We start from the raw sequence: 16824 nt of genomic DNA, 5'->3' as shown, positions 1-16824 counted from the left end.
GTACCTTTTATGTTTATTGTGATATTAATTATTGTACTCATGTACATTTGCTGTGGTCAGGAGCATTGATGCACTGTGCTGTTGGACAACTATCAGAGGTAGAATATGATTGTTAAGCAATACCCTGGTAGGTCCTCATTACCATATTTGATGAAGGAGTGCCTGCATACGTCTTGGTGCTATGATACTTCTTTATATACATACACAGAAAGTGTTGTTATTGCAAAGACATTCCTGAAGACTTGCATCACGTAAGTGCATGGTGCTGTTTCATGGCCTTGTAAATCAGATGAGGTGTTTGTTATTGTGTTATTTACACATCAGTGCAATTGCTGGCTTGCTGTTGGTTCGTTTGCTATCTGAGCTGCAGCACAGTGTGCATGTATGATGGGCAGCCCAGAGGTTCACAGGATAGGGGAGAAAGCAGGATGACATCGACCTCTGTAAGCGTCCTCTGTGTTCCTCTGCTGCTTTTCTTAGCAAGTGAGAACAAGCTGAGCTGGAAGAGGATGCAAGAGGAGAATTTGGATACTTCAGTAAGAAAACTAAACATGAGTTTTAACATAAGTTTCTGTGGAAGAGGTGAAAACTAGGATAAAATGTTGGTGCTCTCTTCCTGTGGGATCACAGAAACCAACTGTTTGAATTCAGGACATTTTTGAGATGTTTCTTCTCATGCTAAGCAGAAAAAAACAAAAACAACTGGGATGGGGTAAAAAGTGCAGCTCTCATCCCATTGGTCTGGCAGCTAACGTGGGCATTGAGGAACACAGCGTAGGACTGCAGTGCACCACTGGCAGGACTTGACATGGGGCTGGTGTTGGTCCATATGATGTGCTGGCAATACAAAACAGCCAGCAGTGGGGAGCGTGCTGCGATTTGTGCAGGAAAGGGCTCAGTGACCTGAAATTTGTGAAACGAAACAGCAGTTTTGCAAATATAATTAAAAGCAATATAAACAAGGCTGTGATCAGACTTGCTTCGTAAGCTCGTCAGTATTCCAAGCAGCACCTAACATAAATTCTCTCCGAAGTAAAAGGTCAAACAGAAGGTCCCTCACAAAACCAACTCACTGCTTTGCAGTTTCCCAGTGCTGCCTTGTTTCCATTAAGAATTAGCAGCTAGGAGGGCTTCAGCAGTGCCAGTGTTAGCCACGTGCCAGTGTTGCGTGTGCTGTTTTTGGATCACTTTAAAAATATCCATAGACTATTCAGCTGGTTTTGCTATTAATAGTTCAGGTTCAAAATATTTTAATAACTTTAGTGTACTTTAAAGTTAGCAACGTCTACTAAGGGAAAAAAGAAATCTGGTTTTCTCAAAGTTATAAGCACAAAAATATGTACTTCATTTTGAAGATGGATCATGTGCTGTGTTTGGATCTGTAATTTGGAGAGTCTTTGTTGTGTCATGGTGTTAAGTGTGACATTAGTGTCATCAGTGACAAAATCTTTTCCATCTAGCAGATGTGATCCATAGCATGTAACTTCAGCAGGCAGGGTGAGCTGGATCTGCTCTTCCAGCCTTGTGTTTCACTCTGTGTATGGCAGTGATCCGTGGAAGCCTCCCTTGCCATTCACTGCAAAATTATCCTGCTGCCAATTGTAGCCTTGTATTAGAGGTTGTCAGATGTGATGGCAAAGGAAGGTTTTACTTACTTATGTGCTCAGAGTATTCATCAGACTTACTATTTAAACTTTGTTTCATTTAAACACAGTCCTTGTTTTAATCAATTGCACTTGTTTAAAGCATGGGCTTTCTGGAGGGAAGGGAAGGTCGTTATTTCTAGGGACTGTTTGTATTTTTAGAGAAACTTCTATTTCAGGGTTGACCTTTGCTGCAAGGCTGCATTTTTGTGAAATAGTTTCTAGTGATTACTGAAGTTCTGTACTGAGAAGAGCCCTTCCCTGGTGAAGTCTCACGTACAGACTTTCCTGAAAAGAAGGCAAGAAGTACAGGCCAGCTTGCTTGGAAGCATCTGCAGATGCTGCCTTAGCTGGTAGTGGAGCAGTGTGCTGTGCTGCAGTGCTCTGAATGCTGCCTTCAAGGAGGCAGAAAGCAAACTTGGTCTGCTCATTTTTGGATGCTTAAACTAAGCCCTGAAGTACTGGGCTGTGAACAGGGAAGTGTTTTCCAGCTGTTTGGAGATACATGTGATATAAGACAGAGTTAAATTGGTAAGTTAAGAATTGTCTTTGTCTGCAAGGAAGCTTGAAAGTGTGGCACTCCTTCGCTCATAGAAGTGCAGCTGCCTAGGTTCTGTCAACAAGCAGTGAGTAGCTGAGCTGGGTGGGAAGTGAGCGATGAGTAGGTGAGAAACTGCTGGTTTGGTTGCACTTGCAGTGGGAGAACAGGAGAAAGTAAACCCCAGCAATGGGAAAGGTCAGGGAACCTGGCAGCACAGAGCATTGTGACAATTGTTACAGCTGTGGAGGAGAGATCAAGCAGTGGTTGGCTAGCTTCTGTTGTAGTAGTTACTTTTAAGAGCTGATTAGGAAAGCTTATGTCTGTCGTGCCCTACGCAGATATGGCCAGCTTTGTTGCCAGAGTCAAAGTCAGCAGCAGGATAGCTGCTTAAAAAGAAAACTGCTTTGCAGGGGCAAAGAAGGAAATTTGTCAAAGCTCCCATGCAGTTGTAGACAAAAATTCTAGTTTGCTGTGTGGAGTGTATAATTTTTCCTCTGTTGCATGTTGTAATTAAAATAATTTGGTTTCTTAAACAAGGTAATAACCAAGACTTGCCTGGCCCAGTTCCTGCCTTGTCCCTGCACCCCAGTGCTCTCGAGTTCAGTATCACAGCACATGATGTGCCCAGGGCTGCGTGCCCTGTGCTGCTTGGGCCTCCCAATGCCCAAGAGCAAACCTGGCTGTGCTATGCAGGACTTCAGATGAAGCTATGGAGGGAGAAAAATGAAAAAGGCAGGAGAGTGTGTTGGGCACCCTCTGTTACATCTTCCTTGTCAGATGAGTTCTGTATCCCTATACACAGTGTGAGGTGTATTGCAGGAACAAGAGCTCAGACTTGTGCCTTCCTGAAGCTGCCGCAGCTTCCAGCACACTGTTAGAGCTCCATACAGCAGCAGTGGAGCAGATTGTGGTATACAAAGAACTGAGGATGTGGAAAGAAGGCAAAACTAGTTTCAGTGTGTCAAAATAAGCAGTGTTAAAGACTGTCTCATTTAACTTTGTTTTAGATGACTAAAAATCTGTTAACTTTTGCATACAAGAATGTAGGACCCTCTTTAATAATTCTTCAGCTGTCTGATAGAAGATTAAAAGCAGGTTGATTTGTTCTGAAAAGACACTTTTGCAAGCAGAAAACAGTAACTAGGCAGTGACTTGGTATTGAGTCAGTTGGACAGATTGTGAGGATCCTTAAATCATTAAGAAGAAATTGTCCAAAAGGAGTTTATTCCAGTGCTCTGTCTTCCTAAATGCTATTGCAGTGTTTTTCAAAACAAAAAAAATGGAATTTTGGTTGTGTGGGAGGTTAATGACACTGTGGATTTTGTTTTGTTTGGCTGCTTCCAGCACCTCACTACATCAGACGCACTGATGTTGGCGGGGATTGTTTCGGAGGACAGCACATGAGGTTTTTGAAATGCTCTCTGCATGTACATCTGTATTTTACAGATACAAGTTGGCGGTCGGAGGCAACCTTTCAGTTCACAGTCGAACGCTTCAACAGATTGAGTGAGTCAGTTCTCAGCCCTCCCTGCTTTGTACGGAATTTGCCATGGAAGATCATGGTCATGCCACGACTCTACCCGGACAGACCTCACCAAAAAAGCGTAGGATTCTTCCTCCAGTGCAATGCAGAATCCGATTCCACGTAAGACCCCTTTAAGTATTATTGGAGTCTTCGTTTGATACTATTTGAACTGTATTGTAAAAAGTGTAGGCATCTGAAAACACCTACTTCATCCAACTTTCTTTGAGAGGAAAGAATTCTTGCAGGGTGTTGAGTCCTCTTTTCATCCTGACCCTTCAAAACCTAACACACGGGACTAATCCTCTCTTTCAGCAAGATTGTGGTAGAATTTAGGTATGTTCCAGTTTGAGTACTGAAAGGAAGTCTTTGACAGTTCTTTTAGCATGTGAGAAGTTCTGGGTTCATTTCAAGCAGAGGAGCTGCTGGAGCTTTAAAGCCCTGCTATGCCATAGGTCCTACCTTGTGAGGAGCAGGAGTGGGTCATTCTCTGCAGCTGAGGCAGAGAATTGTGTTGACATAGTCCTTGAACTGAGTTCATTGCTCAGCAGCCATAATAAGGACTTGGACATGTTCTCAGATTCCTCTATGCAAAACAAATTTGACCACATTTGACCCTTAGTAAATAGTACAGTAAATTAAAGAGAATCTCTGCATTTTATCCAGTTGAAGAGCAGGTGCCTCACAGGTATCACTTCCAATATGATAACTTCATTCTTGCATCAAATCTTATACTGTTTTCACTCTAACAGTTGCTCTTTCCTGTCATTTTTGTAACCTAAAATGTGAATGCTCAGCGCAAAGATAAGGAAGAAAGATGTGTCACCAGTTCCTGTGAGAAGTGGTTCACACATAGTAGTCACAGGAAAAGTATAATCTTCAGAAGTATTGAACTAGATGCTAAGAAAGCAGGAATGCTTCTGTGTGAGGCATTGACAGGGCTGTGTCTGAACTGATGTTCATTCTGATTTACACCAGTGTCATAGATTTGAGCAGGATCATAAATGCTGCTGAGAAAATCTGGGGAATTGGGAAATTTATCTGATGGGTGGGAAGGCAGAAGCACCTCCTCCTTTCCTTTGTTAAAGACTGAGTTATCCCAGTCTGGAGACACCAAGAGCCCTTTCAGCTGACATGTATGTTGGCACCAAAGTAGATTAGCAGTAGAACTTTAAACCGCTGCTACCTGTGGTTCACTATCATTCCTGCCTTAATACCACTGCCCAAGGAGAACCACTGTTCCAGCTGAATTCAGATTCATAATGTGGCTTCAGAAGGCCTCAGTCATTCATGCTCTCAAATGATTAATCAAACCTTAACATCAAACAAGAGAAAACAAAAGAAAAATCTGTGTATAAAAGCAAGGTAGCAAAAAACCCTATCAAGGGTGTTTTTAGTGACTGTAAAAAGCTGCTATTTGAATGATATCACGTGTGTATGGGAACTGCTGAATCACAGCCTGAACCTCTGATTGATCACCTGAGGCGAGCACTGAGTCAGGCCTGGGAGCACAGGTGAAGGCAATGTGCTGCTGGAAGGGGTGCAGCCTGGCTGCCCCTCTGCTGGACCCATTTGAGAGCTGAGTGCCAGTGGGAAAGGGTCTCTTCTGGAGATCCCTCCTCTGGAGTTTTGTAGTAAGTCCAGGATGTGGGTAAGCATTCTGTCTATTCTCTTTTTGTTATTATGATCTGCTTTGCCAAACTCTCTTGTTTATTCCATAATCACAACATCTTTATATTCACTGATTATACAGCGTGCTTCTTCTGTGTTTGTAGGTCATGGTCTTGTCATGCACAAGCAGTTCTCAAGATAATAAACTACAAAGATGATGAAAAATCATTCAGTCGTCGTATTAGTCACTTATTCTTTCATAAGGAAAATGACTGGGGCTTTTCCAACTTTATGGCCTGGAGTGTAAGTAATTGGACTTCTATTAATCTGCTACTGGACAGGAAAAGTTTTATACTTATCCTTCTGGAGCCTGAAATACCTGTGGGGAAATGTATTTTAAGCTGCTTTTCTTGTCATTGCTGAAGATTATTTTCAATTTCCTGTGAATTCTTGTCCTTATTGTAGATTGATTTTATTTTGGCTTAAATATTCCACTTGATCAAGTGGAGCCTATTGATTAACCTACAAAAAGGATCCAAGGGTTGGAGCACCTTTCCTACAGGGACAGGCTGAGAGTGCTGTTGCTGTTCAGCTTGGGGAAGGATCCAGGGAGACCTGAGGGCAGCCTATCAGTGTCAAAAGTGGGGCTATGAGAAAGAAGGCTCTTTAGCAGGGTCTGTTGTGTTAGGACAAGGGGAAATGGTTTCAAAGTAAAAGAGGCGAGATTTTGACTGGACACAAGGAAGAAGATTTTGTTACAATCAAAGTGGTGAAGCACTGGAACAAGTTGCCTAGAAAGGTGATGGATGCACATTGAAGGTCAGGATAGACCTGGCTCTGAGTTGCCTGATTGAATTGCAGGTATCCCTATTCATTGCAGGGGGGTTGGACTAAAGGACCTTTAAAGGTCCCTTCCAATTCAGACATTTATGAGTATCTGAATGACTGTCACTTGGTGAAAACAAAAGAAAACAAGTAATGTCATTCTGGAGCAACACAGACTTTCTTGTACATGAAGAACATATGGACATGCATGTACATACACTTCAATGGACAAAAATACTGTAGAAGCTTACCTTGAGACAGCTTTTTAAGCATTTTTGAAGTCAGTCCTCTAATCTTTTATCTGGCTGGAGCAGTGTTCATTGGAAGCTCAGCATTTGATTACTGACTCTTTAATATCTACAGGAAATTGAAATAGTTCTGCAGAAGCTTAAAAAGCAGGAGTAGGTTTCCTGTATTGAGACATTAAAAAATGATCCAACTGCATTAAACTGAAAAACAGCTTTTCTGTTCTGCTGGCCTTCACTCCCCCCCTTCACTCCCCCCAGTCTCACTTTGGTTTATTATTTCAGATAGGTCAGGTTTGGAAATTAAGTGATATCTAACTGGTTGCTTCACTGCAATGTTGTAAGGTACAGAAGTTTTGCAGTTTTCATGTTCCTGTGTCATTTGTCTTCTACAGGAAGTCACTGATCCTGAAAAGGGCTTTATAGAAGAGGACAAAGTTACTTTTGAAGTCTATGTTCAAGCAGATGCTCCCCATGGAGTGGCGTAAGTACCTTTGCTCCAAAGTAATTCTTGATTCTACTGTTTTTACGTGACTTCAAATTGTTCAGGTATTTTGTTAATAATAGTTGTAGCTCATTAGACGTTCTCATTTAGTCACCTTTAATTGATGAATTTTCCCAGTGAATACTTTCTGTTAATCATACAGAGATTTGTCTCAATTTGTTAAATTTCAGTATGCATTATTCATCACAATGTTTGTGAGACTCTTACTTCTGTACAATTGGTTTGTGATTTAATAGCTCTGCAAATCCAGCCTCAGTGTTTCTGATCCTGCAAGTGAAACTCTTATCAGATGTAATCAGGTGACTCTGCTGTCTAGCTTGTCTGGGTTTACAGCTGTTTAAAACTTCCTTGTCTGAGTCACTCTGCCTCGTGTCACTTCTAAAGAAATTGGTTCTGCTGAAATGTAGACTTGTCCTTAAATGTATAGCTCTGGGTTCCAGCACACTTTCATAATAAATAACTTGTCTGCCATATGGAATGTATTATAAAAGAAAATTTACAGAATTGCAGAGCATGTAATTCCAAAGCTTGTTGCTGGTAGTGCTGGTGTTTTTAGTCTGTTATTTCAGTATTAAGTAATAGAGAAAAGTATCTCTTTTAAAAATAAAGTACCAGCATACAGCACTGGTACCTTAGAACAGATAGTATTTATTACACTTCTGTCTTGATTTCAACCTTAATTGATTGATTTTTAACCTTTTCTAGGTGGGATTCAAAGAAGCACACAGGATATGTTGGCTTAAAGAACCAGGGAGCAACTTGTTACATGAACAGTTTGTTACAGACTTTATTTTTCACAAATCAACTACGAAAGGTAATCAGTATGTGGGGAAAAGGAAATGAGATTGTTGTATATAGAAATGCTTCAAAACAGACCTGTCTGTCCCTTTTGCTTCCTTCATCCTCTTACAGAAGTTGTAATTTACGTGGTCTGCACATCATACTTCAGGAAAAAGGAAGGAAGCTTCCTTTTCTAGTTTGAGTGTAGGCTTTTGGTTTTGTGAAAATAGACAGGAAACCTGGTGAAAAATCTGTGTTAAGGGATGTTTTTTAGCAACACTAAGCATAAAATGTCCATTAATTGTAGTGAGAAAGGAAAAAAGGACTGATTCAACTTCTTACAGATCTGAAGGTATTTTCCTTAAATTAAAATGGAAGAATCAGTTGTGACTTCTCAACCCACCACATAATTAAAAAATAAGTATGACCATTTGTTCTGGTTTTCAATTTGTTCTGTGGCTGAATTACCTGACATTGTGGCTTGTGTATTTGTGGTAATGAAAACGTCGTAACTTCAGTATTTGAACAACTTTATATTTGCTTTGTTCATATGTTTTTTTATTTACTACAGATGGTTCTTTTGTAGTGGAAAGAATAGAATTTTGACTTGTGGGCTTAATATCTCAGTGAAAAACAGGACGAAAGATAGTAGGTCACATGTAAACTTGGAATAGTGCAGTAGCCTTACTGGTTAAAAACATAAGCCATATCTTTGTATTGGAGTGTGGCTAGCTGGAGAATGGGAAAATATGTATATGGGAAGTTATAAGTACACCATTTATTTTGTTGGCATCTTCTGTTGATCCTGCCTACTTCATTCATTTACTTTTATTGGTGATTTGCATTCCTTAATTTACGAAAGTTTTCCGCTTCAAGGATTTTTGAAGACTCTTTTGTCATTCTTAATTCTTGATCTGTTCCTTTCGCTTTTTGTCGTGTGTTTCTGTCTGTGTTCTTGCCATCTGTGGTTACTGTAACTCTTAGTGATAGTTAAGTATTCTGACTTCTGCTTTCTCTTGAGTGTACAAGGTTGTTCCGTTACTCTTTCTTTTCTCCAAAACTTTCCTTTTGTTATATCATTTTTCACTGTGTTATCGTTATTATTTGTATCACAGTGACCTGCAAGTGTTCCTGTTGAGATTTTTCTTTTGCAGTGTTCTGTTTACTCTGAAGTGTTGCAAAAAATAGCATGTTGAGCTCCAGTAGCCTGTAACTGAGATCTTACCAGTGCCACACAAGAAAAAAATACTTGATTTGCTTTGCATGGTGCCTCCGTTCCTTTTTAGCAAGAGGTGTAGCTTTCATATTCAGTTTATCATTTGTTTTAATGCCTGATTTTTGCTCAGTGCTGATAATGTTTGTGACTTTTATGTTTTTGGACAACTTCACATTGCTCTTGAAAGAAAGATGTGTTTCTGTAATAGCTACATCTAATCCAATTGAGTAGTTCCTTTCAAGAATGTCTGGTAGTCAGTAAATCAATATGTACCATGACGTAATCTTCTGTGAAGAAGAAATTCTTTTTGTGATACAGATTTGTTTCAACTGAACTAATCTTTTCAGGCATTCTCCTGCACTCCTTCCTCAGAGCCCAGATACATACCAGCACTTAGGGATCATTAATATCTGGGTAGTGACCAAAGGAGAAAGCTTAATTTGCTAGCCAGGAACTGCAGCTTCCTTTTGGAAATGGTACTGGATTCTCTGTTCATTCTCCAGGTTTTCAGAGCACCTGTAAATAGAATAGTCACTAGAGGCTTTTTTGTAGACAGTTTTAGTACTCACTTGTTATTGTTAGAGGTGGCAAGAGTCAGTAAGCTGACTGGTCTGAAGTGACATCTCTACAACATGTTCGTTTTCACTTGGAACCTATTTGTTCCTTTTAAAACAATTATCACTAATTCCATTACTTGTGTTAGTCCCCACTACTTAAGAGAAATAAAAATTGTTTTGCTGTTATTTGGAGCTTTGTTAACAGAGGAGTTGCTGTCAGGGATAGAGCTGGGGAAGCACACCCAATAGCAAGGGGAAGCCCATACCTGCAGGAAGTCAGACCTCTGAAGCGTGGGAGAGGATTAATGCAGAGATCTTTTCTGTGCTTTGTTTCCAAACAGCAGGCAGAGGATTCTCAGGTACCTGAAATGAAACATCTTTTCATTAGCAATTTGGTGGCTTTGGTGCTAGGGAATAAAGCAAAGGAAGTTGCTCTGCAGAGCATGTTTGTGACTGGCAAATGAATGCCACTGGCAAGGGACAGAGGTGGCTTCCCAGGTGGGGAGTCCAGGGCTGCTCTCAGAGCATGCCTGTTACTTCCCATGCCCGTCATGGTGCCTGCAGCCTGTCTGTCTCTGCTTCATCCAGGAAGTTCGTTGCTGGTTCTCTTGAACAGTCCCCTACGTTTTGTGAGCACGTTGCACAATGTCTGTAGCTATGCTAAAGTCATGTGTTGATGCAGTGCGTTCCTTCCTGATCTGCCTCTCCTTAATTTAGCCAGTATGTTTTGCCTTACCCTTAAATTTAATGCACAGTCTTCTCTTCTTAAGTAACTGTCTTGACTCTGAGCAGTGTCTTCAACCTTACCTGTCTCATTCTTCAGAGGTTAGACTATTCAGAGTCTTTCTCATATGTGTCTGGTGCTTTTAGCCATTGTCTGTTCGTGTCCCTGTCATTCTTATGTGTTTGTTTCCTGGAGGAGCTTCTCAGGTACTAAAGATCCTGCTTTTTTCAAATGATCAAAATGCCCAATTCCTTGATCCTTGAAAACGAGTTTACGAAGTCTGGGGGGGCAGAGCATGAAAAGAGAGGTTTGTGAAGGATTGTGTTTGAGGGGTGATTTGTGTTTGTTTTAGGATGGAGAAACACTTTGCATTTTGGGAAATTGTTTCAGCTGTACTCACCTACAGAACCAAAGAAAGGCTGTATGTTAGAAGTTAATAATTCATTGGAACTTTAGAAGAAATGGGTGCTTTTATTCAACAGCATCTGGAGTGCAGTCATTAAAAACAAATTTTGAGCAATTATTTGATTATTATTTGAGAGATGCAGGAACGGATTTAGTCATAAGAATGACATGAGGAAATCAAATAATTAAATGCAAAAGACCTGATTTTTGTTTAGTTGCCATGATATTCTGAGCTCCTATTCATTCGTTTTAAAAGGAGATAGCTACATTGAGAACCAGTAGGATGAATTTTAGCCTGCTGTAGTATCACTTGGGTTTGTCATGAAGGATTTTTAGCATTTGATTGTTGATTATTCATAAGTAAATACAAAAATACCTTTGGAAAATGTATATGCACAGGCTCTATTGGAATTTGTTTCTTTATGTGATTCTTTTCATATCCAATTCACTTAAGCTTAACCAACTTGCTTGATTTTTTTATTTTCGGGGAGCGTTTACAAGATACTGAGAAACAGTGAGCAGAGGCTGATTGGATTCAGAAGACTTGAAACATGGTTGTTCAAATACTGCCCATTCCTATTCTTGCCACTGAAGACCAGCTCATAAAAGAGCTCATAAACCAGGGTTAGGGGGAGGTTAATTCCGCAAGATGCTGACTCATCTTGATGTTAGTGTTTTCAAGCAAAAAATAACTCTTGCAAAATCAAAGGGGTAATTTTAGCTATTGATGTTTAAATTGGAGTTTGCCCAAATCAGTCTAGTTAACTGTAACTCCGCGTTAGGGTAACAAAAATAGAGAAGCAGCTGAAAGTGCGTGTGTGTGTGTGTGTATATATATACACATATGTATATATAGTTCTAATGGAGTTGTTTTGAAATCGTATGATCTGACCTGAGGGAAGAAATGGTCACAGCAGAGTGGTCAAACCATGCAGCACGTGTGCAGAGAGGTGCTGGAGCAGTGCTGCAGGAGGGGCTCACTGGGCTCATGCTGGGCTGCTTGGAGCTGGGTCTGTGAGCGGGGCGCAGCACACAGAGCCCCCCTGGCTGCCCTGCTGGAAGATCTGCAGCCCTGCTTGGCCCCTTGGAACACCTGCTGATGCAGCTGCGTCACGATGAATTGATCCTAGCTGAGTGAAGCTGCGCGGGGTTGCTGGGTGGTTTCCCTGCTGGGCTGCTGAGAGGCTGTGAAGGATGATGGAGGTTCAGCAGATAACACTTGTTCCTGAAGAATAAGGATGTGTTTTTTGTTTGTTTTTAAATATCGGTTGGTGAAAGTGGTTTAAGCAAGCTCTGAGATCTGCAGATGCAGAGCAAAGAAAGATGATTAAAATTGGGTGGCAATTGTTCCTTTCAACAGGATGTTTTCTCCTGTAATACTTAATAGCGGTGTCTCCTTTTTTCACCTATTATCCCCTTTCAAAGTTGTCTCTATTTTCTTTTTACGTTCAGAATTTTTGAGTGAGCATTTCTCTGTAAATAGCTTTTCTGTAGACGTACTGACCTAAGGTTTCATGAACAATCCCATTTTCCTACCTGTTTGAGCTCTCCTTATGCCTGCGGGTCTATTTGCATTTCTGTTTTCTGTGTGGTATAATTAGTGAATTGATTTGATGAAGCTGTTTACTCTGTTTGCCAGGCAGTGATGCTATTCAGTAGGAATGAATGTATCAGAGAATTTCAGGGCTGCCTTCAGCATCCTCATGCTCCGGCTGTACCCTCTGGTTTCGCTCTCCTGATGCCCTTTATGCTTTCATGTCGTGTGGTTTCTTCCCACAGTGGAGGTGATGGTAGTCACACAGAGCCAAGCTAAAGCACAAAGCAATTTATTTTCAAAATTCTGTAGCACTATCCAGTATATCAGATTCTACTGTAATGATTGTATGGACATAGGCATGATAAATTGTTCATGTGCATTGAATGCCTGAGTGTATTTACTTTCCTAGGGTAGAATAAGAGAACCATTTAGATAACATTACCACAAACAGAATCGGTTGTTCAAATCTTTGTAACCACTGTGCTCTAAGATGATTGTAGACAATTAATGTTTTTACATTACAGTAAAAGATTTTTTTCTCATTCTTTTGGAGTGATGATTGAATGAGTTGTATGAAGTTAAGTCACTGGAGAGGAAAGTGTGCATTAAATAATTTGAGGAATGAACTTTTTCCTTTGGTACTAATTGAACTAAATACTTTTTCAGGCTGTGTACATGATGCCCACTGAAGGAGATGATTCATCCAAAAGTGTTCCTTTAGCATTGCAAAGAGTGTTTTATGAGCTGCAACATAGTGACAAACCAGTTGGAACTAAAAAATTAACAAAATCTTTTGGGTAAGTTTTGGAATTTTCAGCTATTATAGGTTTCATATAGTATTTGAAAAGGTTCCATTTAAATCATACCTTTTTGAGGTGCAGAGAAGTGTTAATATGGCATGTTAATTGCTAGTTTTTCATAGGTAGCTTGGAAAGGATTTTGTTAGTGATCAGAACCAATGGCAGCTGGTCCAGCATTCAGGTTTTGGAATACAGAGTCATCAAACACTCTAGCAGTGGGGTTAGGATTTGCTGTACCTGAAAGTTGTGTGACACGTTTGTCTAAGTAAAATTCAGAACCACACTGCGGTTCGTGTATTGTTCATCTCTCTCTTGTTTCTGTATTAAATGTAGGGAAATAGTAATGTGCATCTCCAGATTGTTAGGTTAGCACTGCTGCCTGTCACAGCACTTCCTTAGGACTTACAAACATCTTATATTTTCGCTCATCCTCATTTTAGAAACATTTATCCTGTATTCTGTTTTGTGATTTAATGCTTAAAGAGTATCTACTGCATGGAGGAAAGCTGTCAGTCAGTACACATACACAGACACAATCTTTCTTTGCATTTTCTTTAGACTAGCACACTCTTCTCTTCTGTAAAACGTCTGCTAAAAGCTTGGCTTTTATTTTCACTTCCCTCCAGTACCCACTTCATTGCCTGGCTTCTTTTTATGTGATACTCCTGTGAGACAGTGTTACAAAACATACTTTTGTATCTGGAACACACAGACAAATGGAAAATGGTTGTGTAGTATAGCTGTGCTGAGGATGGTGGTTTTATTGTTGGTTGTTTGCTTGGCTTTTACAGTGGCTTGATAGCTCAGCTGACCCTGTAAACAGAGAATTTTTTAATTGAAAATTGTTCTAAAATGTTATTTGCATTACCTCATTACACATGTGTTTGTAAGCTCATCATTTGTAATAGTATTGAGAGGATTATTTGAAAATGGGTTAGAAAATAAATGGTCTTCTCTGCAGAGCTGTCCTGGTGTTCAGCATAACAATCCCATTTGTGAGCTCTCTGATTCTGTTAAAGCTGTAGAAGTGCTCTGCCCTGATAAGATTCTTTGAGCCCTTACATCTGTCCTTCTTTTCTCTGCACTTCTTGGGGTAAATTTAAAATGAAGTTGGTAACCTCAGTGCTCTGTCTGATGGCATCTTCTGCCTACTGGTACGTTTAGTTTATCAGCACTCCTATCCTGTTACACTAAAGGGATTTGCTGATATTGTAAATACTTCACCTTGAGTTAGTATCTTAACTGTGTCATCTTCAGTAGCATGAAGAGATCTTTCCTGAGGGTGTTGCACGAGCTGAATTTTGTAGCTGAGGGCAACCTTTGGAAAATGTGCTCCTGCCTGCTTTGGGTATTGGGAAGGATTTTTTGAATGTGGTTGAAGATATATATGTCTTATAATATATATATAATATATATATATATATATATATATTCCCCTTTAAATTAAAGGGAAGTTTCTAACGTGGTGAGACCTGCTGTGTGGAGCTTAATTTTGTGCTGGGCCCTATGACTGTCTGAGGAACATAAATAAGCTTAGCTTCTTAGAAGAAACTGATGCTGTTGTCAGAAAGTCCTCTTTTGAAATCCTAGTATTAGGATATAACCTTTTCTTTGATTTTTTTTTTTTATTTTTTTTTATTTTTTTTATTTGTCCTTTAAGTTGTCAAATGCTTAAAGCCTACAGATTCAGAAGATTATTTTCCATTCCTAATTATATCTGGTGGATTACTTCAATGATCTTGCTCAAGTGAGGACCCCACACAGCTATTTCAGCCTGCTTTTGGGAGTAGCGTACTGCAGTGCTGATGAATCACTGAGAGTGGGAGGGGAAAGTGAGGCTAATATTGTTCCTGACTGCCCCTCTGCTTCTGGCTTCTAGAGCATGGGGTTGAACCTTTAGCTCACATGGAAGCCTGTGGTAAATACAGCTTATTTTACATAGTGGAAATGATGGCTGTTGACAGAAGAGCTGTTAGAGTCCCAAACTCAAGAATGCTTCTTGAATCTAAGGAGTTTCTGTGAGAAAATATTTTGTGGTGAAACTGAAAACAGCTCCTTTATGCTTGTTCCCTTTTACTTAAGGCAGGGGCCATGGCAGCCTTGCTGCAATGTGTACCTTGGCCACTGAGGAGGCCTTTGAAGCCCATGTTGTACCTGTGCCATTCACACAGCTGTTTGCAGATGTACGGCACAGGTGGTGTGGAAGCGTTCAGTAACACGGATGTGTCCTTGGAGCTACTGTGCATCCAAGATTAACTGCTCAGATGAGCACAAAGGAGCCCCTATTTCTTAGAAATCCATTTGCTTCTTCTGGTGAGCGTAAATTTGCCTTGAACGCGACTTAACTACACATGAAGGGCACTCGGTGCGGAGGCAGTGAGAAGCACGTTGAGGAAACTATTCTGACAGCACTGAGTTGCTCCCAGGCCTTTTCTTAAGTGTTTTTTGACATGAACTGAGAATAGGTTTTAAACTGGAAGCGTTCTGCTAGCAGGAGCCTGACCTTAGGCTCTTCCCATGGCTTGGGCTGCTTTACCACTGCCTGTCTCCAGGACTGCAGAAGGAAGGGAGATGGGTGCAGGGCAGCTGCCCACGTGTTCGCTGCCCCTTCCTGCTCTGAGCTCGGGGTACTGAAAGGAGAAATGGATCCAGGAACAGTGCATGCCACAGAACTGAGGAACTCATGCACCAGGCAGTACTGTCCATTAGAGTCTGTGTATTTTGCTGTGCATTGCATCATTGATTTCTGAGGAGAAACCATGTAAATGTCTTCTGAACTGTGAATTTTCTTTATGACACAGTAATTTTGTACTGATTTCTCTTGCAAAGGTGGGAAACTTTAGACAGCTTCATGCAACACGATGTCCAGGAGTTATGTCGAGTGGTATGATTTTGCTGTTTCTTACTGACATGTCTTGATGTTGTGTGTGTATAAGTAGGTTGCTCCAAAAGTAATGCCTCCTATTTATTTCCATGGAACCTGCAATCAAATGCAATAACACTTTTGATAGAGTTCATTCTCTGCTACAAAACGTTGTTTTTCAACATAGTCGCCACTGTTAGCTGTGCATTTCTGCTAGTGCACAAGAGCCTACATGCCACGCTCATAAAAATCTGCCCCAGTAGAGGTGACCCACTGTTATAATGCACCACCGCCTGCGACCCTGTGCTCACATCCACTGTTTGGTCTGCATAAACATTCAGCAAGTGTCAGTGAATGTCATTAACTGCAGTTTTTTCTGCTTGGAGTTCAGTGACACACCTTTGCTTCATATGTTCTTCAGTGTCAGACACCAATGTGTCAGAGTGCCCCTCTGTTGCCATCTGTCAGCAGTAAGATGTAACGGGATGTTCGTGGGAAGGTTCAACCAATACTGCCATCCCAATATCTGCCTCTGATGTCGTGGGCCAGCATCATAAAATACATTTTGGAGCAGCCAACGTAATACAAATCAGTAACGTTCCTGGTTATGCTGACACTAATTAGTTTAAGTCAGTAAGGCTTAAGAGCTTTTGCCTTGATTTGTTTATTATTTTTTAAGAATGGGATTGGTTGTGGCCTTTTGAGGGTGAGGATTTTGAAAAGGACGGGGAAGGCTGAAAATTAGATAGAGTATATGAGTGGTCCTTAAACTGCTATAGAGAGGAATATAGTTCTGAAGATAGAAGTGCATTACACCTCATTACACCTGTGAGGTTTTCACACTCAAAGATGGTTTCTGAGGTGGTCCTCAGGGGAAGGTTCTAATGGGAAGAGGAGGATTTGAAGGATTAGAGGAGATGCCAGTGAGAATAGACTAAAACTTTTAATGGAAGTAGCTTAATGTTTAAATTAGTGAAGTAGCAATTCATAAGTGATGAATGAATCAGAAACTGTGCATGTTTATCCTGTGTGGAAAAAAAAAATTGATTT

The 16824-nt window shown here is 40.5% G+C and overlaps 1 protein-coding gene across 3 annotated transcripts in view; it reads left to right on the top strand.

Moving 5' to 3' along the window:
- USP7 (ubiquitin specific peptidase 7) overlaps positions 1–16824 on the top strand; it is a 62783-nt gene that overhangs the window by 24714 nt on the left and 21245 nt on the right. For 2 of the 3 annotated variants that reach the window (XM_048962123.1, XM_048962124.1), the window contains exons 3-8: positions 3631–3829; positions 5482–5620; positions 6783–6871; positions 7598–7706; positions 12778–12908; positions 15741–15795. In XM_048962123.1, the coding sequence (XP_048818080.1) occupies positions 3631–3829; positions 5482–5620; positions 6783–6871; positions 7598–7706; positions 12778–12908; positions 15741–15795 (722 nt within the window). Of the gene's footprint in view, positions 1–3630; positions 3830–5216; positions 5358–5481; positions 5621–6782; positions 6872–7597; positions 7707–12777; positions 12909–15740; positions 15796–16824 lie in introns of those variants that run through there. The other variant, XM_048962126.1, reaches the window with a different exon arrangement.

Source organism: Lagopus muta, chromosome 15, assembly GCF_023343835.1.
Source record: "Lagopus muta isolate bLagMut1 chromosome 15, bLagMut1 primary, whole genome shotgun sequence".
NCBI classification, from domain to species: Eukaryota; Metazoa; Chordata; class Aves; order Galliformes; family Phasianidae; genus Lagopus; species Lagopus muta.
This window is presented reverse-complemented; position numbering and strand designations above follow the sequence as displayed.